The sequence below is a fragment of the Eucyclogobius newberryi genome, unplaced genomic scaffold (assembly GCF_026437365.1).
Source record: "Eucyclogobius newberryi isolate DKJ021-1_F unplaced genomic scaffold, fEucNew1.0.hap1 SCAF_13, whole genome shotgun sequence".
In the NCBI taxonomy this organism is placed as follows: domain Eukaryota; kingdom Metazoa; phylum Chordata; class Actinopteri; order Gobiiformes; family Gobiidae; genus Eucyclogobius; species Eucyclogobius newberryi.
In genome coordinates this window covers 19,191,638-19,215,847 of record NW_027315757.1, presented here as the reverse complement: position 1 = coordinate 19,215,847, position 24,210 = coordinate 19,191,638, and the positions used below count along the sequence as shown (strand labels likewise).

At 48.0% G+C, this 24,210-nt stretch overlaps 1 protein-coding gene across 1 annotated transcript; it reads right to left on the bottom strand.

Moving 5' to 3' along the window:
- Window positions 1-3,688: 3,688 nt before the first annotated feature.
- On the bottom strand, window positions 3,689-23,330 carry rapgefl1 (Rap guanine nucleotide exchange factor (GEF)-like 1). The gene is made up of 17 exons (XM_072442838.1): window positions 22,839-23,330; window positions 22,243-22,601; window positions 19,715-19,977; window positions 14,144-14,222; window positions 11,378-11,537; window positions 11,128-11,225; window positions 10,190-10,302; window positions 9,161-9,328; window positions 8,843-8,940; window positions 6,737-6,859; window positions 6,240-6,418; window positions 6,066-6,156; window positions 5,942-5,992; window positions 5,468-5,555; window positions 5,026-5,090; window positions 4,002-4,056; window positions 3,689-3,849 (listed from the first exon to the last, which is right to left on the bottom strand). The coding sequence occupies exons 2-17, from the start codon at window positions 22,455-22,457 to the stop codon at window positions 3,725-3,727; spliced, it is 1,971 nt and encodes a 656-aa protein (XP_072298939.1). The 5' UTR covers window positions 22,458-22,601; window positions 22,839-23,330; the 3' UTR covers window positions 3,689-3,724.
- Window positions 23,331-24,210: the final 880 nt, after the last annotated feature.

Here is a 24,210-nt window from a genome sequence, read left to right as displayed (position 1 = left end):
GGAAGGAATGTGAAATATTTCTTCTTTTTTGTTGTTGTTATAAATGGCTCTGTCGTTCCCCAGTTTGAGTCCTTTGCCAGATCACATTTGCAGAGACTCTGGCGCATCTCGCAAAACATATTTATCCAACGCTGGTTTGAGTATTTGGATCCAGATTTGGAGAATTTGGATCCAGATTTTGAAACAGGTCATCGTTTCAGACAGTTGGTCATTACAGACGCCATAAAATAGTGAGCATCAGTTTAAAATGATGGTTACTTGAATAACTATCTTTGTGATGTATTTACTGATGGTGCCTCCATGACAGTATATCCTGCCTGATGCCCTAACGCTGCAGAAATACTGAACTGACTTTTAAAAGATCTGACAGTTTCCCTCACGACCACACACAAACGCTCTCCATTCAGAAAAGAAAGAAAAACAAGCCAAATAGCAAAGAACAGATTTTTTTTCCCTTTTCAAACCTGACATATTCTCATCTAACAGCTAATCTTGCCGAATAAACCTTGTCAAAAAAGATGAGATGCTTTTTTAGTACTAGAGACCAAGCTTTGCGCGGAGCCTTCTGGGCATGTGCACATTTCATTTTCACGCTTCAGCACAGACTCAAACTGTATCACAGGCTCTGTAAATAGCTGCAATGGCCAAGCGTTCTTATTTAGAGTCCGTGATCCAGTTTGAGGTGAGCTGAGCGTTAGCACAGCCTCAGCTCAAGCGTTAGCTCGAAGCTTCAGCATTAATACAGCATTAGCTCAGGCGTTAGCTCAAAGCCTCAGCTCAGCATTAATATAGCATTAGTTTAGGCGTTAGCTTGAAGCCTTAGCTCAGGTGTAAGCAGCCGTAATGCAGCGTTAGCACAGCCTTAATTCAGCGTTAGCACGGCCTTAATGCAGCGTTAGCACGGCCTTAATGCAGCGTTAGCACGGCCTTAATGCAGCGTTAGCACGGCCTTAATGCAGCGTTAGCACAGCCGTAATGCAGCGTTAGCACAGCCGTAATGCAGCGTTAGCACAGCCGTAATGCAGCGTTAGCACAGCCGTAATGCAGCGTTAGCACAGCCGTAATGCAGCGTTAGCACAGCCGTAATGCAGCGTTAGCACAGCCGTAATGCAGCGTTAGCACAGCCGTAATGCAGCGTTAGCACAGCCGTAATATTTTGCTCCTGCTTTCTCTTTGTCAGGATTTTGTGAGTCGAGAGAACTCGGTGCATTGTTCTCAAATTTGTGTCTAAAAGCTAATGCTAACTTTGATTAAAATGTAACACATAAAATAAACTGTCAATTGAAAAGTAAAGATTGTTTTTAAGTGATACTTTCAGTTTGTGGAATCCTTTTAAAATGTGTTACCTCCAAAATTAGCATTAGCATTAGCATAAAAACTGCTTGAACCCTGAGACAGAAATGTGGAGGAAACGGCCACAAAGACCTGAAGTACACCGAGCTTTTGTCATCTCAGGCCACTCCCTAGACACGCCCCTGGATTACACCAGATGCCCTCCCAGTCACAGCCTGTTTACTTCTGCATCAGAACAATATTTTAGTTTATCTGATGAAAGTCAAAGTAAAAATAATAAATGTATTTCCACAGAGTCACATGAACAAACTCAAGTAAACGTTCAAAACATCTGTAATATTAATAATAATATTCTGTACAAACACTGCACGACAAACCATAATCAGAGATGAACGAGTTAAAAGTGGTAAACAAACGTCTGCAAACCCAAAACACACTCTGCCTCCAACAAAGAGTCCGGACCAAGACCTGGACTTAAGCCGGACTAAACCCGGACTTTAACCAGACTGTAACCAGACTGTAACCAGACTAAACCCAGACTTAAGCTGGACTAAACCCAGACTTTAACCAAACTAAATCCAGACTTTAACCAGACTAAATCCAGACTTGTCATGAGGGCAGTTAGTCTGGCCATAGACAGGCTTTGCCCAGTTTCCTTGTGTTGAAGGCAGGGGGCGCTCCTATGTCGCTGAGTCTGAGCCCTGAGCTGCTCCAAAAGTGCTTCTTCACGCCACTAAACAAAATGGCCTCACTTCCTGTCCCCATGAGGTCACTTCCTGTCCGCATGAGGTCCCTTCAGTGACGAGGCGCCGCTGGTTTTCCGCTTTTAGTCTCAGGGCCGTGCTCACACGGACTATAGTAGTACCATAGTATTATAGTAGTAGTACTTCAGTGCAGTGCCTCTTTATCAATCCCAAAGTCCCCAATAACACTATTAAAAAATAATACTTTTATTTATATTGGTCACTTAAAATGACCAATTAAAATGATTCAAGATGTAAATAGTAGTATTTAAGCGTTTCTTAAAAACACATTTACATTTGCTTGTTGAAGTGACAACATTGGGGCCCCGATTTGGTGCATTGGTTTTGGACCGAGCAATGACTCTGTTTTGGTCACAAATAAAACCTTTGTCTCCAGAAACTAATATTAAATACTAAATGCAGGGCTCATAAAGCGAGGGGGGCGGGGCCTCGTCACTGTGGTTACAGTTCACTTCTCTCGATCCGACCAATGACGTCGCAGCGCAAGAGCGTCCCAATGGCTCACGTCGTTTCTGCTTTGCGATTGGTCGCTTCTAAAAGTCCCGTCCAGTCACGTTGCTGGAAACACCGTCATACCCGTGTTTTAGAGTGAAAATCCTGTCTGAAAAGTGAAATACTCAGAATAAACCTGTATAGATTCAGCAGCGTCCGAGCGCTTGTCACAAAATACTCTTATTTTAAACGCTTTACAAAATCTCCTTTCACGTTAAATATCTGTTAAATACTGTTCGACCTGCGAGAGAGAATCCAAAAGGAAAAGTAGAAAGTTCCACATTAAATCCAGTGGAGACGTTTTGGGCCTCGATGTTTTTGTGGTCAAAATGTTTCACCAAAAGTGTCCAAAACATCAAGCAATGTGTGGTACCAGACCGGACCCTTTAGTCCTGCTTTAGTCCCCGTCTAGTCCCGCTTTAGTCCCCGTCTAGTCCCGCTTTAGTCCCCGTCTAGTCCCGCTTTAGTCCCCGTCTAGTCCCGCTTTAGTCCCCGTCTAGTCCCGCTTTAGTCCCCGTCTAGTCCCGCTTTAGTCCCCGTCTAGTCCCGCTTTAGTCCCCGTCTAGTCCCGCTTTAGTCCCCGTCTAGTCCCGCTTTAGTCCCCGTCTAGTCCCGCTTTAGTCCCCGTCTAGTCCCGCTTTAGTCCCCGTCTAGTCCCGCTTTAGTCCCCGTCTAGTCCCGCTTTAGTCCCCGTCTAGTCCCGCTTTAGTCCCCGTCTAGTCCCGCTTTAGTCCCCATCTAGTCCCGCTTTAGTCCCCGTCTAGTGCTGCTTTAGTCCCCGTCTAGTCCTGCTTTAGTCCCCGTCTAGTCCTGCTTTAGTCCCCGTCTAGTCCCGCTTTAGTCCTCGTCTAGTCCTGCTTTAGTGTCCGTCTAGTCTGGGCCCTTAAAGCTAGTCCATTGTTACTGGCTCAAATGTCTTTAATATTTAAATTAATTAATTTTATTTATTTATTTAAGTTTGATTCCCGTCTTCGAGCTTGTTGGAGTTGTGGGTTCGATTCCTGCGTGCCTTTAGGCTCCAGTTTTGCAGGACTGAACAGAAGGTTCTGGGTTCCATTCCTGCGTGCCTTTAGGCTCCAGTTTTGCAGGACTGAACAGACGGTTCTGGGTTCCATTCCTGCGTGCCTTTAGGCTCCAGTTTTGCAGGACTGAACAGACGGTTCTGGGTTCCATTCCTAGCTGTCCTTAGGCTCCAGTTTGCAGGACATGTCGAACAGAAGGTTCTGGTTGTCGATGACCTGCAGCTGTCGGACGTAGGCCTTGGTCTGGAGGTGAGAAGGAGAAGTCTCTGTGTCCACGGCTGAAACACGCAAAACAGCGGGGACTTAACAGCGGGGACTTAACAGCGGGGACTTAACAGCGGGGACTTAACAGCGGGGACTTAACAGCAGATGCCCAGGAACGACAGGCGGAAATTAGCATTCGAGCTACACCTGGTGATCAGACACTTACGCAGCTGTGAACTTCTGTAGCGTCGGATCGTCCGCACCATCTCTGCCACTTTGTGCTGAAGAACCAAACACACGAAACACACAGGATTAAAGCAGGACTAAAGAAGGACTAAAGCAGGACTAAAGCAGGACCAAAGCAGGACTAAAGCAGGACCGAAGCAGGACTGAAGCAGGACTGAAGCAGGACTAAAGAAGGACTAAAGCAGGACTAAAGCAGGACCGAAGCAGGACTGAAGCAGGACTGAAGCAGGACTAAAGCAGGACTAAAGCAGGACCAAAGCAGGACTAAAGCAGGACTAAAGCAGGACTAAAGCAGGACTAAAGCAGGACCAAAGCAGGACTAAAGCAGGACTAAAGCAGGACTGAAGCAGGACTAAAGCAGGACTAAAGAAGGACTAAAGCAGGACTAAAGAAGGACTAAAGCAGGACTAAAGCAGGTCTAAAGCAGGACTAAAGCAGGACTAAAGCAGGACTAAAGCAGGACTAAAGCAGGACTAAAGCAGGACTAAAGCAGGTCTAAAGTAGGACTAAAGCAGGTCTAAAGCAGGACTAAAGCAGGACTAAAGCAGGTCTAAAGCAGGACTAAAGCAGGTCTAAAGCAGGTCTAAAGCAGGACTAAAGCAGGTCTAAAGCAGGTCTAAAGCAGGACTAAATTAGGTTTAAAGCAGGACTAAAGCAGGACTAAATTAGGTCTAAAGCAGGACTAAATTAGGTCTAAGGCAGGACTAAAGCAGGACTAAAGCAGGACTAAAGCAGGTCTAAAGCAGGACTAAATTAGGTCTAAAGCAGGTCTAAAGCAGGACTAAATTAGGTCTAAGGCAGGACTAAAGCAGGACTAAAGCAGGTCTAAAGCAGGACTAAAGCAGGACTAAATTAGGTCTAAAGCAGGACTAAAGCAGGTCTAAAGCAGGACTAAATTAGGTCTAAAGCAGGACTAAAGCAGGTCTAAAGCAGGACTAAAGCAGGACTAAATTAGGTCTAAAGCAGGTCTAAAGCAGGACCAGACTAAATCTGTGTGGACTCACCATCTTCTCAAAGTTGACCAGTTCTCCGTGGAACGTCTTGCAGCTCTCGTGGAGGAACGTAAGATCTGGAATAGAAGAACACAGGGTCAGTTCAAACCAACATTTTGAGGACATTCGTCTCACACTTCAGGAGGAGAGCGAAGTGTCGAATGACGTAACGGACAGAAATGAAAAAAGGGGGCGTGTTACAGGTACAGTGCTTCCTGGAGGATGGGCGGAAACGGCGTCTGCAGCAATCAATCAAAAAAACACTTTGGCACATTTATGAGGCACAAATAGCACTGTAAGAAGGTTAAAAGCTCTGAAAAGTCAATAGTGCAGGATATGGAACCTTTAAAGAATAATAATTAAAACCACCTCAATAACTCTCAGGCAAAAGGCTTAAGTTTGAGTTCCTATAAAAGAGGATTAGCGCCCCCTGCAGCACCGAGCAGAGCGTTACCTTTGAGGAGCAGAGGAGTGAAGGGGATCAGCGGAGGTCTGAGCGTCTGGATCAAGTCTCTGTACGACTTGTGGTTCCGAGACGGATCCTGAGGAGAGACATTAAAACATTACTTCTGGGACAAAACAAGTTTCAAGTTCAGGTTTGGGTTCAAATAAGTTTAGGTTTGTGTTTAGTTTATGGATAAAGTCGGGACTGTGACATTATATTTCTATACAAAACGCAGTACAAACTGAATATTAGAGTATTGGATTCTTTTTTACATACATTTTCATTTAATTCATATTTTTTACTGGATTCGATGTTTTAAAAATTCAGTTCACATGATTAAAATGTGTAAATTCAGTGTAAAATAAAAGCTTTGGTAATAAAAACACAAAATAAGACGAGTGACTTCATGTACGTTCTCATGCGATTTACTTTTTGATGTCTTTATTGGTTTAGTTTCCGTGAGTGTAACGTTTTCAGACTCACCGCGAGACTCTCAAACTGCTGGAACTGTTTACGGAACTTTCCCGGTAAACCCTGGAACGCACAAGGGAGACGTTAAAGCCGGCCCCCCGAACCCCGGCCCCCGCCCAAAACCCGGCCCCAGTACCTCCCAGGTGAGGCGCAGGCGGCTCAGAGCGGGATTGTCCAGACCCAGAACGACGGCGAGGAACGAGAGGAGGTCCTGCTGCTGCTTGCACCTGTCGCGGAGGACAGAGGAGTACTTTTACACACGGCTCCGTTGAGAGTATTTGTACTGCAGTAGTCGAGGCGTCGGACTCACAGTGCGGCGATCTTGATGAACTTCCTGAGCAGCTGCACTCGTTTGGGCAGCGACTGGCATTGCAGGACCTCAGTGCAGACCCAGGACTGGACCTCACTGCACCGCTGCAGTACCAGCTCCAGGTTCAGGGGGCGCCAGCGAGACTGCTCCCCGTGGAACACATAGCACACAAACTCCACCTGCAACACCAGACAATACTTTAGAAATATGCGGAAAGGACTCACTAAATACTCCGTAAAGTAGACTCTGAATACTGCGTAAAGTAGACTCAATACGGCGTAAAGTACACTCTGAATACGGCGTAAAGTAGACTCTGAATACGGCGTAAAGTAGACTGAATACTGCGTAAAAATACTGGGGAAAGTACACTCAACAAAAGTAATCTGTGGAAAATTGTGAGACATTTTTGAGGAAAAATATAATAAAATTTGAGAGAGACAGGTGCAGAGACGGGAGCGGAGACAGGTGCAGTGGCAGGTGCAGCGACAGGTGCACACCTCATGTACACAGGTGAACAGTTCCCAGTCGAATGTCACCAGTTGGTTGGACACTTCTTCTGCCGACATGTCGTGGAGTTTACTGTCTCCAGGCGACCAATGGATCTCCTCAGGCAGCGGCGTCTGGAGTACAAGTACACAAATGTCAGAGTACAAGTGCACAGATGTCAGAGTACAGAGTACAAGTGCACAGATGTCAGAGTACAGAGTACAAGTGCACAGATGTCAGAGTACAGAGTACAAGTGCACAGATGTCAGAGTACAAGTGCACAGATGTCAGAGTACAAGTGCACAGATGTCAGAGTACATGTGCACAGATGTCAGAGTACATGTGCACAGATGTCAGAGTACATGTGCACAGATGTCAGAGTACATGTGCACAGATGTCAGAGTACATGTGCACAGATGTCAGAGTACATGTGCACAGATGTCAGAGTACATGTGCACAGATGTCAGAGTACAAGTGCACAGATGTCAGAGTACATGTGCACAGATGTCAGAGTACAAGTGCACAGATGTCAGAGTACATGTGCACAGATGTCAGAGTACATGTGCACAGATGTCAGAGTACATGTGCACAGATGTCAGAGTACATGTGCACAGATGTCAGAGTACATGTGCACAGATGTCAGAGTACATGTGCACAGATGTCAGAGTACATGTGCACAGATGTCAGAGTACATGTGCACAGATGTCAGAGTACATGTGCACAGATGTCAGAGTACATGTGCACAGATGTCAGAGTACATGTGCACAGCTGTCAGAGTACATGTGCACAGCTGTCAGAGTACATGTGCACAGCTGTCAGAGTACATGTGCACAGATGTCAGAGTACATGTGCACAGATGTCAGAGTACATGTGCACAGATGTCAGAGTACATGTGCACAGATGTCAGAGTACATGTGCACAGATGTCAGAGTACAAGTGCACAGATGTCAGAGTACAGAGTACAAGTGCACAGATGTCAGAGTACAAGTGCACAGATGTCAGAGTACAAGTGCACAGATGTCAGAGTACATGTGCACAGATGTCAGAGTACATGTGCACAGATGTCAGAGTACATGTGCACAGATGTCAGAGTACATGTGCACAGATGTCAGAGTACATGTGCACAGATGTCAGAGTACATGTGCACAGATGTCAGAGTACATGTGCACAGATGTCAGAGTACAAGTGCACAGATGTCAGAGTACATGTGCACAGATGTCAGAGTACAAGTGCACAGATGTCAGAGTACATGTGCACAGATGTCAGAGTACATGTGCACAGATGTCAGAGTACATGTGCACAGATGTCAGAGTACATGTGCACAGATGTCAGAGTACATGTGCACAGATGTCAGAGTACATGTGCACAGATGTCAGAGTACATGTGCACAGATGTCAGAGTACATGTGCACAGATGTCAGAGTACATGTGCACAGATGTCAGAGTACATGTGCACAGCTGTCAGAGTACATGTGCACAGCTGTCAGAGTACATGTGCACAGCTGTCAGAGTACATGTGCACAGATGTCAGAGTACATGTGCACAGATGTCAGAGTACATGTGCACAGATGTCAGAGTACATGTGCACAGATGTCAGAGTACATGTGCACAGATGTCAGAGTACATGTGCACAGATGTCAGAGTACATGTGCACAGCTGTCAGAGTACATGTGCACAGATGTCAGAGTACATGTGCACAGATGTCAGAGTACATGTGCACAGATGTCAGAGTACATGTGCACAGATGTCAGAGTACATGTGCACAGATGTCAGAGTACATGTGCACAGATGTCAGTACATGTGCACAGATGTCAGAGTACATGTGCACAGCTGTCAGAGTACATGTGCACAGATGTCAGAGTACATGTGCACAGATGTCAGAGTACATGTGCACAGCTGTCAGAGTACATGTGCACAGCTGTCAGAGTACAAGTGCACAGATGTCAGAGGGAAGTAAGACGTGATTTCCTGTTTTCTGGTGAATTTTAGATAAACATTTTGGTCACTGCCGGTTCACCTGGTGCATGTTTAATAGTTAGTGGCCCCCAGCCCTCGCACCGGCCCCCAGAGTATTTGCAGTAGTAGTAGCAGTATTTATAACACAGTTGCAGTACTGACCAGGTTCTCCAGCTCGCTGGGCTCGCAGGTGAACAGATGAGTGTTGACTCCTAACGTCGTGAACACGGCTTCATCAGTCGGACGGAAAACCATTTTCTCTGGAACGACACGATTTAGTTTATTTATTAGTTTTGAAAGAGTCACAAACTGAAGCTGTGACTGAACAGACCGTTACTACGAGTCTGCTGCCCTCTGCTGGTCACACTCAGTACTGACATGAACGGTCTAAACCAGGACTAAAGCAGGACTAAACCAGGACTAAAGCAGGACTAAAGCAGGACTAAAGCAGGACTAAACTAGGACTAAACCAGGTCTCACCTCCAGCAGAGCTCACGGCCACCAGAACCAGATGCCCCGGCAGAACAGGCTGGTCTTCACTGTACTGGAGCTTCTCTCGGACCAGAGCCAGAATCTCACCCACTTTACACGAAAGTCTGCTGCGAATGGTCACGTACGAGTGGTCCGGCGTGTAGACCCTGCAAAAGACTGACAGAGACCGAGTTCAGACCGGGACCAGAGTGCAGACCGGGACCAGAGTGCAGACCGGGACCAGAGTGCAGACCGGGACCAGAGTGCAGACCGGGACCAGAGTGCAGACCGGGACCAGAGTGCAGACCGGGATGATGATTTGGGCTTTACTTTAAATTCAGGTTCAGCATTTGCAACTTCTAAAGCAGGTCTAAAGAAGGACTAAAGAAGGACTACAGCAGGACTACAGCAGGTCTAAAGCAGGACTACAGCAGGTCTAAAGCAGGTCTAAAGCAGGACTACAGCAGGTCTACAGCAGGACTACAGCAGGACTACAGCAGGACTAAAGCAGGACTACAGCAGGTCTAAAGCAGGTCTAAAGCAGGACTACAGCAGGTCTACAGCAGGACTACAGCAGGACTACAGCAGGACTACAGCAGGACTAAAGCAGGACTACAGCAGGTCTAAAGCAGGTCTAAAGCAGGACTACAGCAGGTCTACAGCAGGACTACAGCAGGACTACAGCAGGACTACAGCAGGACTAAAGCAGGACTAAAGCAGGACTAAAGCAGGACTAAAGCAGGTCTAAACCAGGAGTAAAGCAGGTCTAAAGCAGGACTAAAGCAGGACTAAAGCAGGACTAAAGCAGGTCTAAAGCAGGACTAAAGCAGGACTAAAGCAGGACTAAAGCAGGTCTAAAGCAGGACTAAAGCAGGTCTAAAGCAGGACTAAAGCAGGACTAAAGCAGGTCTAAAGCAGGTCTAAAGCAGGACTAAAGCAGGTCTAAAGCAGGACTAAAGCAGGACTAAAGCAGGTCTAAAGCAGGTCTAAAGCAGGACTAAAGCAGGACTACAGCAGGTCAATAAGAAAGTGTCTTACTCTCGTCGGAGCCCCTGAAGGCCTCACGAGGCTGCAGACAGGCGTCGATCCGCCTGAAGTGTCGAAACAGAGGTCGAACTTGCCTCTTCCGGCTTTCCTTCTCCTCCTCACACCTGAAGCAGAGACAGAATTAACTCGTGTTTTCTTTAGAAATCAAGTCTGAAAATGTACTAGACTCCTGAAGCGCTATAAAGCTAGCGTACACAGGAACAGTTTTGCCTCATTTCTTTGACTTCTCTGCAAAGCCTCTACGTTTGAACCTCTCTTTATGTCAGATAAGATAATCCTTTAATATCCACACAAGGGGAAATTTCGTTGTTACAACGCAGTAGAACAGGAGGAAAGGACAGATTATAGGAAGTTTCAAAAGAAACACTTAATAGAATTCTTGGGAACTAAAATAAAAGATAAATAAAAAATAAAAAGATAAAGATGAAAATAAGATAATAATAAAATAATGATAATAGAATAAAATAAAATAAAGTAAAAATAGCTAGCACAAGACTAGGTAATAGGTAATACTATTTGCAGGTAATGTCATGCTTTGGTTTTGGATCATGTTAGACACATTATGACCTGGAAATATCATATTTGGGGTCTTGACAAAGCATGAAGACAAAGTGTTACTTTTAGTCACATTTTTTGTCGCTGCAATTTATATTTTTGTAGCTTCTTTTGTGTTTTTATCTACTTTCTGCCGTATTGTTTTGGTCTGAGTCTGCGTTCTCTCTTGTCCAATCATCTGGCTGTGGTGTGTAGCTCCTTCTGAGCGAAAGTCCACCTGGAGCCCCAGAGAACCAGACCGCTTTGGGAGCTAGAACCTCTCAGGGTCCACTTTGCATCCAAACCAGACCAGAGACTTAAGACTGAGGCACGGTTTAGGAGCAAACCATGGCTCAGGTAAAACCGGACTGAAACAGGACTGAACCAGGTCTTACGGGTTGTGCAGGATCTCGGTCCATCTCTGGAGTTTGAGAACGTCCTCCACGAGCTCAGGAAAGCGGCTCAGGTCCTGCACCGCGCTCAGGTACAGCTCCTGCAGAGACCGGACACAGAGGCTGTAATGTGGTGGACTTTAGAGGAAGGTGGACACATGTTCTATGTTTGTGTGTCCAGATAGTTCCTCCTCTCAGGCTAAAACAACGTCTGAGGTTCTGGGGGACATTTCCCAGCATGCCTCTGCAGTACCTTGGGGAAGCCGTGTCCTCTGTCGCCCTCTTCCTGCAGCAGCTCGCGGTACGTGTCCAAGTATCTGAAGACCACACTAAGAACAGACTGTTTCCGCTGCACCACCACCTCCTCCTGCTCCTCCAGGGGGCGCTCTGAGGCCTCCGAGGCCACGCAGTATCTGAGCCAGGTCAAGGAACCAAACTGGACTAAAACAGGTCTGTAACAGGACTAAAGCAGGTCTAAAGCAGGACTAAAGCAGGACTAAAGCAGGACTAAAGCTTGTCTAAAGCTTGTCTAAAGCAGGACTAAAGCAGGACTAAAGCAGGACTAAAGCAGGACTAAAGCAGGACTAAAGCTTGTCTAAAGCTTGACTAAAGCAGGACTAAAGCAGGTCTAAAGCAGGACTAAAGCAGGTCTAAAGCAGGACTAAAGCAGGACTAAAGCAGGACTAAAGCTTGTCTAAAGCAGGTCTAAAGCAGGACTAAAGCAGGTCTAAAGCTTGTCTAAAGCAGGTCTAAAGCAGGACTAAAGCTTGTCTAAAGCTTGACTAAAGCAGGACTAAAGCAGGTCTAAAGCAGGACTAAAGCAGGACTAAAGCAGGTCTAAAGCAGGACTAAAGCAGGACTAAAGCAGGACTAAAGCAGGACTAAAGCAGGACTAAAGCAGGTCTAAAGCTTGTCTAAAGCAGGTCTAAAGCAGGTCTAAAGCAGGACTAAAGCAGGTCTAAAGCAGGTCTAAAGCAGGTCTAAAGCAGGTCTAAAGCAGGTCTAAAGCTTGTCTAAAGCTTGTCTAAAGCAGGACTAAAGCAGGACTAAAGCAGGTCTAAATCAGGTCTAAAGCTTGTCTAAAGCTTGTCTAAAGCAGGTCTAAAGCAGGACTAAAGCAGGTCTAAAGCAGGTCTAAAGCAGGACTAAAGCAGGACTAAAGCAGGACTAAAGCAAGACTAAAGCAAGACTAAAGCAGGTCTAAAGCAGGTCTAAAGCTTGTCTAAAGCTTGTCTAAAGCTTGTCTAAAGCAGGACTAAAGCAGGACTAAAGCAGGACTAAAGCAGGACTAAAGCAGGACTAAAGCAGGTCTAAAGCAGGTCTAAAGCAGGACTAAAGCAGGACTAAAGCAGGTCTAAAGCAGGACTAAAGCAGGACTAAAGCTTGTCTAAAGCAGGACTAAAGCAGGTCTAAAGCAGGTCTAAAGCAGGACTAAAGCAGGACTAAAGCAGGTCTAAAGCAGGTCTAAAGCAGGACTAAAGCAGGACTAAAGCAGGTCTAAAGCAGGACTAAAGCAGGACTAAAGCTTGTCTAAAGCAGGACTAAAGCAGGTCTAAAGCAGGACTAAAGCAGGACTAAAGCTTGTCTAAAGCAGGACTAAAGCAGGTCTAAAGCAGGTCTAAAGCAGGACTAAAGCAGGACTAAAGCAGGTCTAAAGCAGGACTAAAGCTTGTCTAAAGCAGGACTAAAGCAGGACTAAAACCTGGTGTAAACCTGTTCATAAAACTGATGCAATAACATAAATAAACCACTAGTATTCAGTTACTCACAACTTCAGTTACTACTTACTAATCAAGAATGAGAATATTTTAGTGTTTCATTTATTCTTTTTTGAACCAAAACAGACTGATAGTACCCGTCCCGACCCAGCTAAAAAGTCCCCAAAGTGTGGCCCCAGTCACAAATGAACCAGGAACTAAACAAGGTCCCTACAGTGGGACTAGAACCCCAGACCTTGTGGCTGATAAAACCTGATCAGTCGAGGACTTGGACTTGAATTCAAACTTGTCAAAACCTGTTCAAGAATCTGAGGCTGACAAACAGGTAAAAACACGAGCACGCGCACAAACACACACATCACAAGAGCACACAAACACACACATCATAAGAGCACGCACACAAACACACACATCACAAGAGCACGCACACAAACACACACATCACAAGAGCACACAAACACACACATCACAAGAGCACACAAACACACACATCACAAGAGCACGCACACAAACACACACATCACAAGAGCACGCACACAAACACACACATCACAAGAGCACACAAACACACACATCACAAGAGCACACAAACACACACATCACAAGAGCACGCACATAAACACACATCACAAGAGCACACAAACACACACATCACAAGAGCACGCACATAAACACACATCACAAGAGCACACAAACACACACATCACAAGAGCACACAAACACACACATCACAAGAGCACACACACAAACACACACATCACAAGAGCACGCACACAAACACACACATCACAAGAGCACGCACACAAACATCACAAGAGCACGCACACAAACACACACATCACAAGAGCACGCACACAAACACACACATCACAAGAGCACACAAACACACACATCACAAGAGCACACACACACACACATCACAAGAGCACGCACACAAACACACACATCACAAGAGCACGCACACAAACACACACATCACAAGAGCACACAAACACACACATCACAAGAGCACACAAACACACACATCACAAGAGCACGCACACAAACACACACATCACAAGAGCACGCACACAAACACACACATCACAAGAGCACACAAACACACACATCACAAGAGCACACAAACACACACATCACAAGAGCACACAAACACACACATCACAAGAGCACACACACATCACAAGAGCACACACACACACACACAACACACACACGAGCACACAACACACACACACACACACACAACACACACACACACACGAGCACACACACACACACACACACACAACACACAAGGATACTGCTGCAGGAGGAGCTGTTGGAATCTCTCCGACGTCACAAAGATCGGGTGAGTGAGCATGAAGTCGTCCAAGAGAGTCTCTGCAACACAAGACCAGGACCATCGTTAGACCAGGACCATCGTTAGACCAGGACCATCGTTAGACCAGGACCATCGTTAGACCAGGACCATCGTTAGACCAGGACCATGACCATCGTTAGACCAGGACCATGACCATCGTTAGACCAGGATCAGGACCATCGTTAGACCAGGACCATCGTTAGACCAGGATCAGGACCATCGTTAGACCAGGACCAGGACCATCGTTAGACCAGGACCATCGTTAGACCAGGACCATCGTTAGACCAGGACCATCGTTGGACCAGGACCATCGTTAGACCAGGACCATCGTTAGACCAGGACCATCGTTAGACCAGGACCATGACCATCGTTAGACCAGGACCATGACCATCGTTAGACCAGGATCAGGACCATCGTTAGACCAGGACCATCGTTAGACCAGGACCATCGTTAGACCAGGACCATCGTTAGACCAGGACCATCGTTAGACCAGGACCAGGACCATGACCATTGTTAGACCAGGACCATCGTTAGACCAGGACCATCTTTAGACAAGGACTAAAGCAGGTCTAAAGAAGGACTAAAGCAGGACTAAAGCAGGTCTAAAGCAGGACTAAAGCAGGTCTAAAGCAGGACTAAAGCAGGACTAAAGCAGGTCTAAAGCAGGTCTAAAGCAGGACTAAAGCAGGACTAAAGCAGGACTAAAGCAGGTCTAAAGCAGGTCTAAAGCAGGTCTAAAGCAGGACTAAAGCAGGTCTAAAGCAGGTCTAAAGCAGGACTAAAGCAGGTCTAAAGCAGGTCTAAAGCAGGACTAAAGCAGGTCTAAAGCAGGTCTAAAGCAGGACTAAAGCAGGTCTAAAGCAGGACTAAAGCAGGACTAAAGCAGGTCTAAAGCAGGTCTAAAGCAGGACTAAAGCAGGTCTAAAGCAGGTCTAAAGCAGGTCTAAAGCAGGTCTAAAGCAGGACTAAAGCAGGACTAAAGCAGGTCTAAAGCAGGACTAAAGCAGGACTAAAGCAGGTCTAAAGCAGGTCTAAAGCAGGTCTAAAGCAGGACTAAAGCAGGACTAAAGCAGGACTAAAGCAGGTCTAAAGCAGGACTAAAGCAGGTCTAAAGCAGGACTAAAGCAGGACTAAAGCAGGTCTAAAGCAGGTCTAAAGCAGGTCTAAAGCAGGACTAAAGCAGGACTAAAGCAGGTCTAAAGCAGGTCTAAAGCAGGTCTAAAGCAGGACTAAAGCAGGTCTAAAGCAGGTCTAAAGCAGGACTAAAGCAGGTCTAAAGCAGGTCTAAAGCAGGTCTAAAGCAGGACTAAAGCAGGTTTAAAGCAGGTCTAAAGCAGGACTAAAGCAGGTCTAAAGCAGGTCTAAAGCAGGACTAAAGCAGGACTAAAGCAGGACTAAAGCAGGACTAAAGCAGGTCTAAAGCAGGTCTAAAGCAGGACTAAAGCAGGACTAAAGCAGGTCTAAAGCAGGACTAAAGCAGGACTAAAGCAGGTCTAAAGCAGGACTAAAGCAGGTCTAAAGCAGGTCTAAAGCAGGTCTAAAGCAGGACTAAAGCAGGACTAAAGCAGGTCTAAAGCAGGTCTAAAGCAGGTCTAAAGCAGGACTAAAGCAGGACTAAAGCAGGTCTAAAGCAGGTCTAAAGCAGGTCTAAAGCAGGTCTAAAACAGGTCTAAAGCAGGTCTAAAGCAGGACTAAAGCAGGACTAAAGCAGGTCTAAAGCAGGTCTAAAGCAGGACTAAAGCAGGACTAAAGCAGGTCTAAAGCAGGTCTAAAGCAGGTCTAAAGCAGGACTAAAGCAGGACTAAAGCAGGACTAAAGCAGGACTAAAGCAGGTCTAAAGCAGGTCTAAAGCAGGTCTAAAGCAGGTCTAAAGCAGGTCTAAAGCAGGACTAAAGCAGGACTAAAGCAGGTCTAAAGCAGGTCTAAAGCAGGTCTAAAGCAGGACAAAAGCAAGTCTAAAGCAGGACTAAAGCAGGACTAAAGCAGGTCTAAAGCAGGTCTAAAGCAGGTCTAAAGCAGGACAAAAGCAAGTCTAAAGCAGGACAAAAGCAAGTCTAAAGCAGGACTAAAGCAGGTCTAAAGCAGGTCTAAAGCAGGTCTAAAGCAGGACTAAAGCAGGTCTAAAGCAGGACTAAAGCAGGTCTTATATAATCCTGTTTCATGGAGGCATCTGTTGTGACTATTATGGGATGGAGTCGTTGGAGCAGTTTCCCATGGCAACAGCAACACTTCCATTTCCTCCAAGAGTTTAAACCTTCCGAGTCTTGAAAAATCTTTTTTTTTTAAATGCGATATCAGAATCTGAAGTGAATTGTCTGTAATAAAAACTATTAAAAGCATCTGAAACAAATATAAAGAATAAAGTGTCATTTCTGCTCATTTGGGTTTTAATACACACACACACGCACACGCACACGCACACACGTTTAATAGTTTTAGTTTAAAACACTTCATGTTGTTCTGTCCATGTTCGATCATCTCCCACGTTTCCTCACACGGTTTCTCAGAGCTTTGTCTCGTCTCAGTTCAAGGCTCTGAGTCGTGGGCGAGAGCGTTACATAAGAACAGCCTCCAGCTGGTGCCAGAGTCAGGACTAAACATGGACCAGCCTCCTGCTGGTGCCAGTCAGGACTAAACATGGACCGGCCTCCAGCTGGTGCCAGAGTCAGGACTAAACATGGACCGGCCTCCTGCTGGTGCCAGTCAGGACTAAACATGGACCGGCCTCCTGCTGGTGCCAGAGTCAGGACTAAACATGGACCAGCCTCCTGCTGGTGCCAGTCAGGACTAAACATGGACCGGCCTCCTGCTGGTGCCAGAGTCAGGACTAAACATGGACCGGCCTCCTGCTGGTGTCCAGAGTCAGGACTAAACATGGATCGGCCTCCTGCTGGTGCCAGAGTCAGGACTAAACATGGACCGGCCTCCTGCTAGTGCCAGTCAGGACTAAACATGGACTGGCCTCCTGCTGGTGCCAGAGTCAGGACTAAACATGGACCGACCTCCAGCTGGTGCCAGAGTCAGGACTAAACATGGACCGGCCTCCTGCTGGTGCCAGAGTCAGGACTAAACATGGACCAGCCTCCTGCTGGTGCCAGTCAGGATTAAACATGGACCGGCCTCCTGCTGGTGCCAGTCAGGACTAAACATGGACCGGCCTCCTGCTGGTGCCAGAGTCAGGACTAAACATGGACCGGCCTCCTGCTGGTGCCAGTCAGGACTAAACATGGACCGGCCTCCTGCTGGTGCCAGTCAGGACTAAACATGGACCGGCCTCCTGCTGGTGCCAGAGTCAGGACTAAACATGGACCGGCCTCCTGCTGGTGCCCAGAGTCAGGACTAAACATGGACCAGCCTCCTGCTGGTGCCAGAGTCAGGACTAAACATGGACCGGCCTCCTGCTGGTGCCAGAGTCAGGACTAAACATGGACCGACCTCCTGCTGGTGCCCAGAGTCAGGACTAAACATGGACCGGCTTCCTGCTAGTGCCCAGAGTCAGGACTAAACATGGACCGGCCTCCTGCTGGTGCCAGAGTCAGGACTAAACATGGACCGGCCTCCTGCTGGTGCCAGAGTCAGGACTAAACATGGACCGGCCTCCTGCTGGTGCCAGAGTCAGGACTAAACATGGACCGGCCTCCTGCTGGTGCCCAGAGTCAGGACTAAACATGGACCGGCTTCCTGCTGGTGCCAGAGTCAGGACTAAACATGGACCTGCCTCCTGCTGGTGCCAGAGTCAGGACTAAACATGGACCAGCCTCCTGCTGGTGCCAGTCAGGATTAAACATGGACCGGCCTCCTGCTGGTGCCAGTCAGGACTAAACATGGACCGGCCTCCTGCTGGTGCCAGAGTCAGGACTAAACATGGACCGGCCTCCTGCTGGTGCCAGTCAGGACTAAACATGGACCGGCCTCCTGCTGGTGCCAGTCAGGACTAAACATGGACCGGCCTCCTGCTGGTGCCAGAGTCAGGACTAAACATGGACCGGCCTCCTGCTGGTGCCCAGAGTCAGGACTAAACATGGACCAGCCTCCTGCTGGTGCCAGAGTCAGGACTAAACATGGACCGGCCTCCTGCTGGTGCCAGAGTCAGGACTAAACATGGACCGACCTCCTGCTGGTGCCCAGAGTCAGGACTAAACATGGACCGGCTTCCTGCTAGTGCCCAGAGTCAGGACTAAACATGGACCGGCCTCCTGCTGGTGCCAGAGTCAGGACTAAACATGGACCGGCCTCCTGCTGGTGCCAGAGTCAGGACTAAACATGGACCGGCCTCCTGCTGGTGCCAGAGTCAGGACTAAACATGGACCGGCCTCCTGCTGGTGCCCAGAGTCAGGACTAAACATGGACCGGCTTCCTGCTAGTGCCCAGAGTCAGGACTAAAAATGGACCGGCCTCCTGCTGGTGCCAGAGTCAGGACTAAACATGGACCGGCCTCCTGCTGGTGCCCAGAGTCAGGACTAAACATGGACCGGCCTCCTGCTGGTGCCAGAGTCAGGACTAAACATGGACCGGCCTCCTGCTGGTGTCCAGAGTCAGGACTAAACATGGATCGGCCTCCTGCTGTTGCCAGAGTCAGGACTAAACATGGATCGGCCTCCTGCTGGTGCCAGAGTCAGGAGTAAACATGGACCGGCCTCCTGCTGGTGCCTGTGATTTAATGAACAAACTGTAAAATTATCTTCTTTTGTTGTACATTAGTTCAATATAAGAACCTGGAAAGGTATATTTCTCATTTAAAGCTGCACGATGTGACTTTTCCGGGGGAGGGTTTGCCAACTGCAGGTCTCCATGGAGATTGTGTTGTCATACATTTTTAATTATGTAAATTAGTCCGTGGTTATTCTATTACTTGGTTTACAGATTTTTTAAATGAAATATATTGAACAGGCGGACGAAATATAAATATAATTTCCATTTCAAAAGATTTGTTCTTCCGGATTTTCCCAAAAAGCACCACGGGAGGAGGGGGGGAGACGCGGCGCGCAGGGGAGTGTAACAGTAGGGTTAGGGTGTTTTACATTGGTAGAACTGACGCTTCTAAGTGTGCAGTCTTAATCACGTCAAAACGCGCTGGAGAAAATGTGGTAAACGGGTTTAAAATGTATATTTGCGATATAAAGACACGCAGCAGACAGGGAAACGGGCCCGCACGCTCTCGCCTGGACCGTGCAGGGACGGAGCTGCTCCGTCACTCGCTCTTATCTTTGACTTAATACCACTTTTTATATTTCATTTAATGCTATTTTGCGTTGTCGGCGGTACTTTATATATAAAAAAAAAAAAAGTATAATAATTAATTTTATTTATATTGTATAAATCAATAATCTAAGTGCGGCGGATCCGTAAACCAAGTAATAAAATAACCGCGGCCTTAGTCACATGACCTTCTTCTGAGGAGAGCCTTTGAAGCAAGTGAAGATGTAAAGGTTTTATTTAAAAGGTCCATTTAAAAGAACATACATCTGACATGAACCTTTCTGGAGTTCATACAGGACGTTGCCGTGGTTACCTGTGTTGGGGGCGTGGCGTTGCCGAGTCACATGCTCGAGCACGGCGAGCGTCAGGCTGGTGGGCGTGTCCATGTGGAAGGCGGGGCCTGGGCGTTCGCTGCTGCTGCTGCTGCTGATTGGCTCCTCTGAACTCTGCTCATCGCTGGAGAGGGAGGGGCTTCGCACATCTGGGGGGGCGGGGCTGGGTGCAGGACAGTTAGCACTGGGGGGGGCAGGGGGCGGAGCTACAGACGGCCATGAGGGCGGGTCCTCGCTGTCTGGACTGAAACAGACAAACCAGTTAAATCCAGGATTATGGCACGTTTGAGGCAACACCCACAAGGAAACTGTTTTAAAACAAGTGCATAAACCTGAACGTGAACATGGATGTAACATCTACAGAAGTCAGGAGGAATATCATGAGAGCCAGGAGTGTTTCCTTTTTTAATCATGTTGTACATTGAACTGTTTTACAGTGAAGCCTCTCAAAGCTGCACTGGGCCATTCATTCACTTCACACTGTGGTGAAAGTCACTATCACAGCCACAGCTGCCCTGGGGCAGACTGACAGAAGTTAGGCTGCCAATCTGCAGCATCGGCCCCTCCCACCTCCAACAAGCACACACCAGATTCACACGAAGGGCCCTGAATACATATATGTATGTCTTTTTTTACACAATTAGCCCAGAGCTTTTCAATTGGCGGCTCACGGGCCAAATCCGGCCCACTAAGCAATACGGCTGGACCACATTGCAATGAAGCCTGGGTAATGGGCCCTGGCCTACAGTGAACACCAGAGAATGCACCGCGTCTGTCCTACTCAGTCTGTGGTTTAGTCCTGGTCCAGAGTCTGTGGTTTAGTCCTGGTCCAGAGTCTGTGGTCTAGTCCTGGTCCAGAGTCAGTGGTCTAGTCCTGGTCCAGAGTCAGTGGTCTAGTCCTGGTCCAGAGTCAGTGGTCTAGTCCTGGTCCAGAGTCAGTGGTCTAGTCCTGGTCCAGAGTCAGTGGTCTAGTCCTGGTCCAGAGTCTGTGGTCTAGTCCTGGTCCAGAGTCTGTGGTCTAGTCCTGGTCCAGAGTCTGTGGTCTAGTCCTGGTCCAGAGTCTGTGGTCTAGTCCTGGTCCAGAGTCTGTGGTCTAGTCCTGGTCCAGAGTCTGTGGACTAGTCCTGGTCCAGAGTCTGTGGTCTAGTCCTGGTCCAGAGTCTGTGGTCTAGTCCTGGTCCAGAGTCTGTGGTCTAGTCCTGGTCCAGAGTCTGTGGTCTAGTCCTGGTCCAGAGTCTGTGGTCTAGTCCTGGTCCAGAGTCTGTGGTCTAGTCCTGGTCCAGAGTCTGAATAGTAACACGTCCAAAGCAAGTTGTAGATATAGTTATGTAGATGTAAAAGATAAAATTGTGGTGCAGTGTTGTAGTCTGGGCCCCAGACAATAGACCTCTGAATATAATGCCGTAAAATACACAGAAAACGAAAAAACGGATAACGTGACTGAGAAGGAGAAAGAAAAATGACAAAAGCGACATAAAAAAGCCCAAAAAGTTGGTCCAGTGTGTGTCCCATTCTGTCCAAAGTCTGTCATCCTGGACTGGTTTTGTTGTTCTGATTTGTTGATTGTAATATTTACCGTACTTTCCGCACTATAAAGCCTCTCATTTCCTCAAAAAACGTCTGTGCGCTTTATAATCCGGTGCGGACACCTAAATAAAGGACCCCAAATTAAGGACCCGAAGAAGGCTCCTGCCATGACCATGGATCTATTATATTATCGCAAGAGACACGCTTACGACGCCGACTTTAAACTCTGGGCTCAAGTATCAACTGTCAACTGTGGTCAGAGCTTTCTACGAAGGTCAGAATCATCACTGAAACTGCAGCGTGACTCGAGATGGATCCGGGGGTGCGAGATGCACGGGGCATCCAGCACAACTGTTCAACTCAGACACTGAAGATGAACAACTTGAGGGATTTGTCTCATCCACAAATGAAGAACTGAAAAAGTGAGTGTATTGTGTTGTATTTTACGTGTTATAACTGAACAAGTCCGAGAGTTGTTGTCAATATGCTCACGTGTCTTTCAGCAGCATCATATCTTTACGTGTTAGAACTGGTTAAGTCTGGGAGTTGTTGTGAATACGCTCGCTAACGTTTGAACAACGTTGATCTGAATGAGTTGAACGCGTTTAATAAAGCTCAACTGACTGACTCATCCGTCTGTTTTCTTTCGCTTAATGCGCTTTATATAAGAACAAGTATCCAAAACAGACCATTTATAATCCAGAGCCCCTTTTTGTGCGGAAAATACAGTCGTCGTTTGTCCAATTGACCAAAACAATTCATGAAGATCACGGCCACATGTGCACTCCAAATCAGAAACAATCAGAGTTTTGTTACAAGAATATTAAATTGACTTCTTTCTGATCCTGAGTTTGTCGTTTCATCTCATTTAAATAACCCTAAAGTTCCAGGATCAGCCCACAGTCAGATGTAGGTATGTTCAGACTGAACTGCAGCGTGAGGTCAGGTCAGAGCTGTGTGGGAGGGCATCAGGGGCACTGACCTGAAGAGCTCCCTCTGCTGGCCGCTGTCAGGAGACGTCTCTCTGAAGAAGGGTACGACTCTGGACAAACTGGCCCTGCGTTTGGAGCCGCCGAGGCCCAAAGCCGAGGCCCCGGAGCCGCTCTTCTCCACCAGAGCCAGACCTGCTCCATGTCGAGTCAGAGCTGTGCCCTGCTTCTTCAGGAACTTCTCCAGAGGCTTCATCCCCGCCGGCATCCTGGACCTGGACTGGGACCAGGACCGGGGACTAAGACTGGGACCAGGACCGGGGACTAAGACTGGGACCAGGGACCAAAGCAGAATCAGACAAAGACCAATCTGAGACTCCAAATGGGCCAGACTCTGCCAGAGACTATGGTTCTGCTGTAACAGAAAACACCCAGATAAATTAAAACAAACTGTGACCCTATCCTGCAATGGCACCACCCACTCCGCACTGAACCAGGTCAGGACCAGGTCTGGACCAAGTCAGGACCAGGTCAGGACCAGGTCAGGACCAGGTCTGGACCAGGTCAGGACCAGGTCAGGACCAGGTCCCGTGAGCTCGCACTGCAGTTCTCTCTCGGTTGTGACCTACTTTCCCCCGCCGTGTCTCACCTGGGCTCGAGTCCCGGGAAGGTTCCGTCCCGTGGGTCCGTCTCTTCTCAGGTGCAGCTCGGTTACATGCTGGCTCCTCACGGGCTCTTCACGGGCTCCTCGCGGGCTCCTCGCGGGCCGCGCGTGGGCAGGTGTGGGCAGGTGTGGGCAGGTGCGGGGCCCGTGAGCTCGCGCTTCTCTGCTCCTTCCTTCGTTTCCTTTTCACGTCTCTTTTCCAATATCCTTTCGGTTCGTCTCCTCCGGTGCCGCAGCTGCTGCTTCCGGGGAATCCTGGAGGTGCAGCCCGAGCACTGCGCTCCCTGCGCGACGCGCCTCTCCGCGGCGCCTTGCAGCTCCTCCGGTTCCTCCGGTTCTATCCGCCGCGCCTCGGCTCAGACCGGAGAAGAGCACGGAGCCAGGACTCCGCTGAAGCACGGATCCCGGGACGCGGTGAAGCGCGCGGCCTGGAGCGGCAGCTTTTTCCCAGGTCGCGCACTGCGGAGCTCTTCCTCCGCTTCTTCTCTGCTGCGAATCAAACGAGAAGAAGCGCGGCCCCTGACGTGCACGCGCTCTGCTGCAGCTGCGCGGGGCCGCTCTCGGGAGCGCGCACGGTGCACCGTGTGCTCACGTGCTCCATCATGTCCCGCTGCTGCTAGAAAATTAATGGAAATGAAAATATCCCCGACGACAGCGGCGGAACGAGGCTGTTCTGCTCCGCGCCTCTGTGGCCCCCAGACTGTGGCCCTCAGACTGTGGCTCGAGGCCATGCTGAAGGAAGCCTCTTATTAATATTATTAATATTAAGGATCATTATTGGCCTCTGGTTCTTACTTGTGTGGCCTTGTCATAGCCGAACACTCGGCTCTTTCAGAGCACAGCTGGAACAGAGCGCGCGTAAAACGGACTCCAGATGCGCTCCGCGTAAAAGACGCGCGTAACCAGGTCTGGACCAGGTCTGGACCAGGTCTGGACCAGGTCTGGACCAGAACCAGGTCTGGACCAGAACCAGGTCTGAAGTATCCTCTCAGTGGAAGAACGCTCTGGATAAGACTGTGGGCGCGTGCGTGAGACCGTAGGCCTACTGCCACACGCACGCGCAGTGAATCGCCTTCATTAAAGTAAATATATAAATAAAAACAGTGTGCTCATTGTCCAGTCCGGGACATCATCAGGAGCCAATCACGCGTCAGCTCTTGCGCGGCTTCCAGCTGTCACTTAGTGCGTGTCCGGTTACTGCGCATGCGTCAGAATCCCACATGAAGGTCCGACTTGACTCAGAGCTGGACCACAGACCGGACCTCTTCAATAAAACATTAAGTTTGTTGCAGCTCTAATTTATACATTAAAATCTTGAGCATCTAAAATGTAGACAGTAGTAAACCTTTAATTGGAT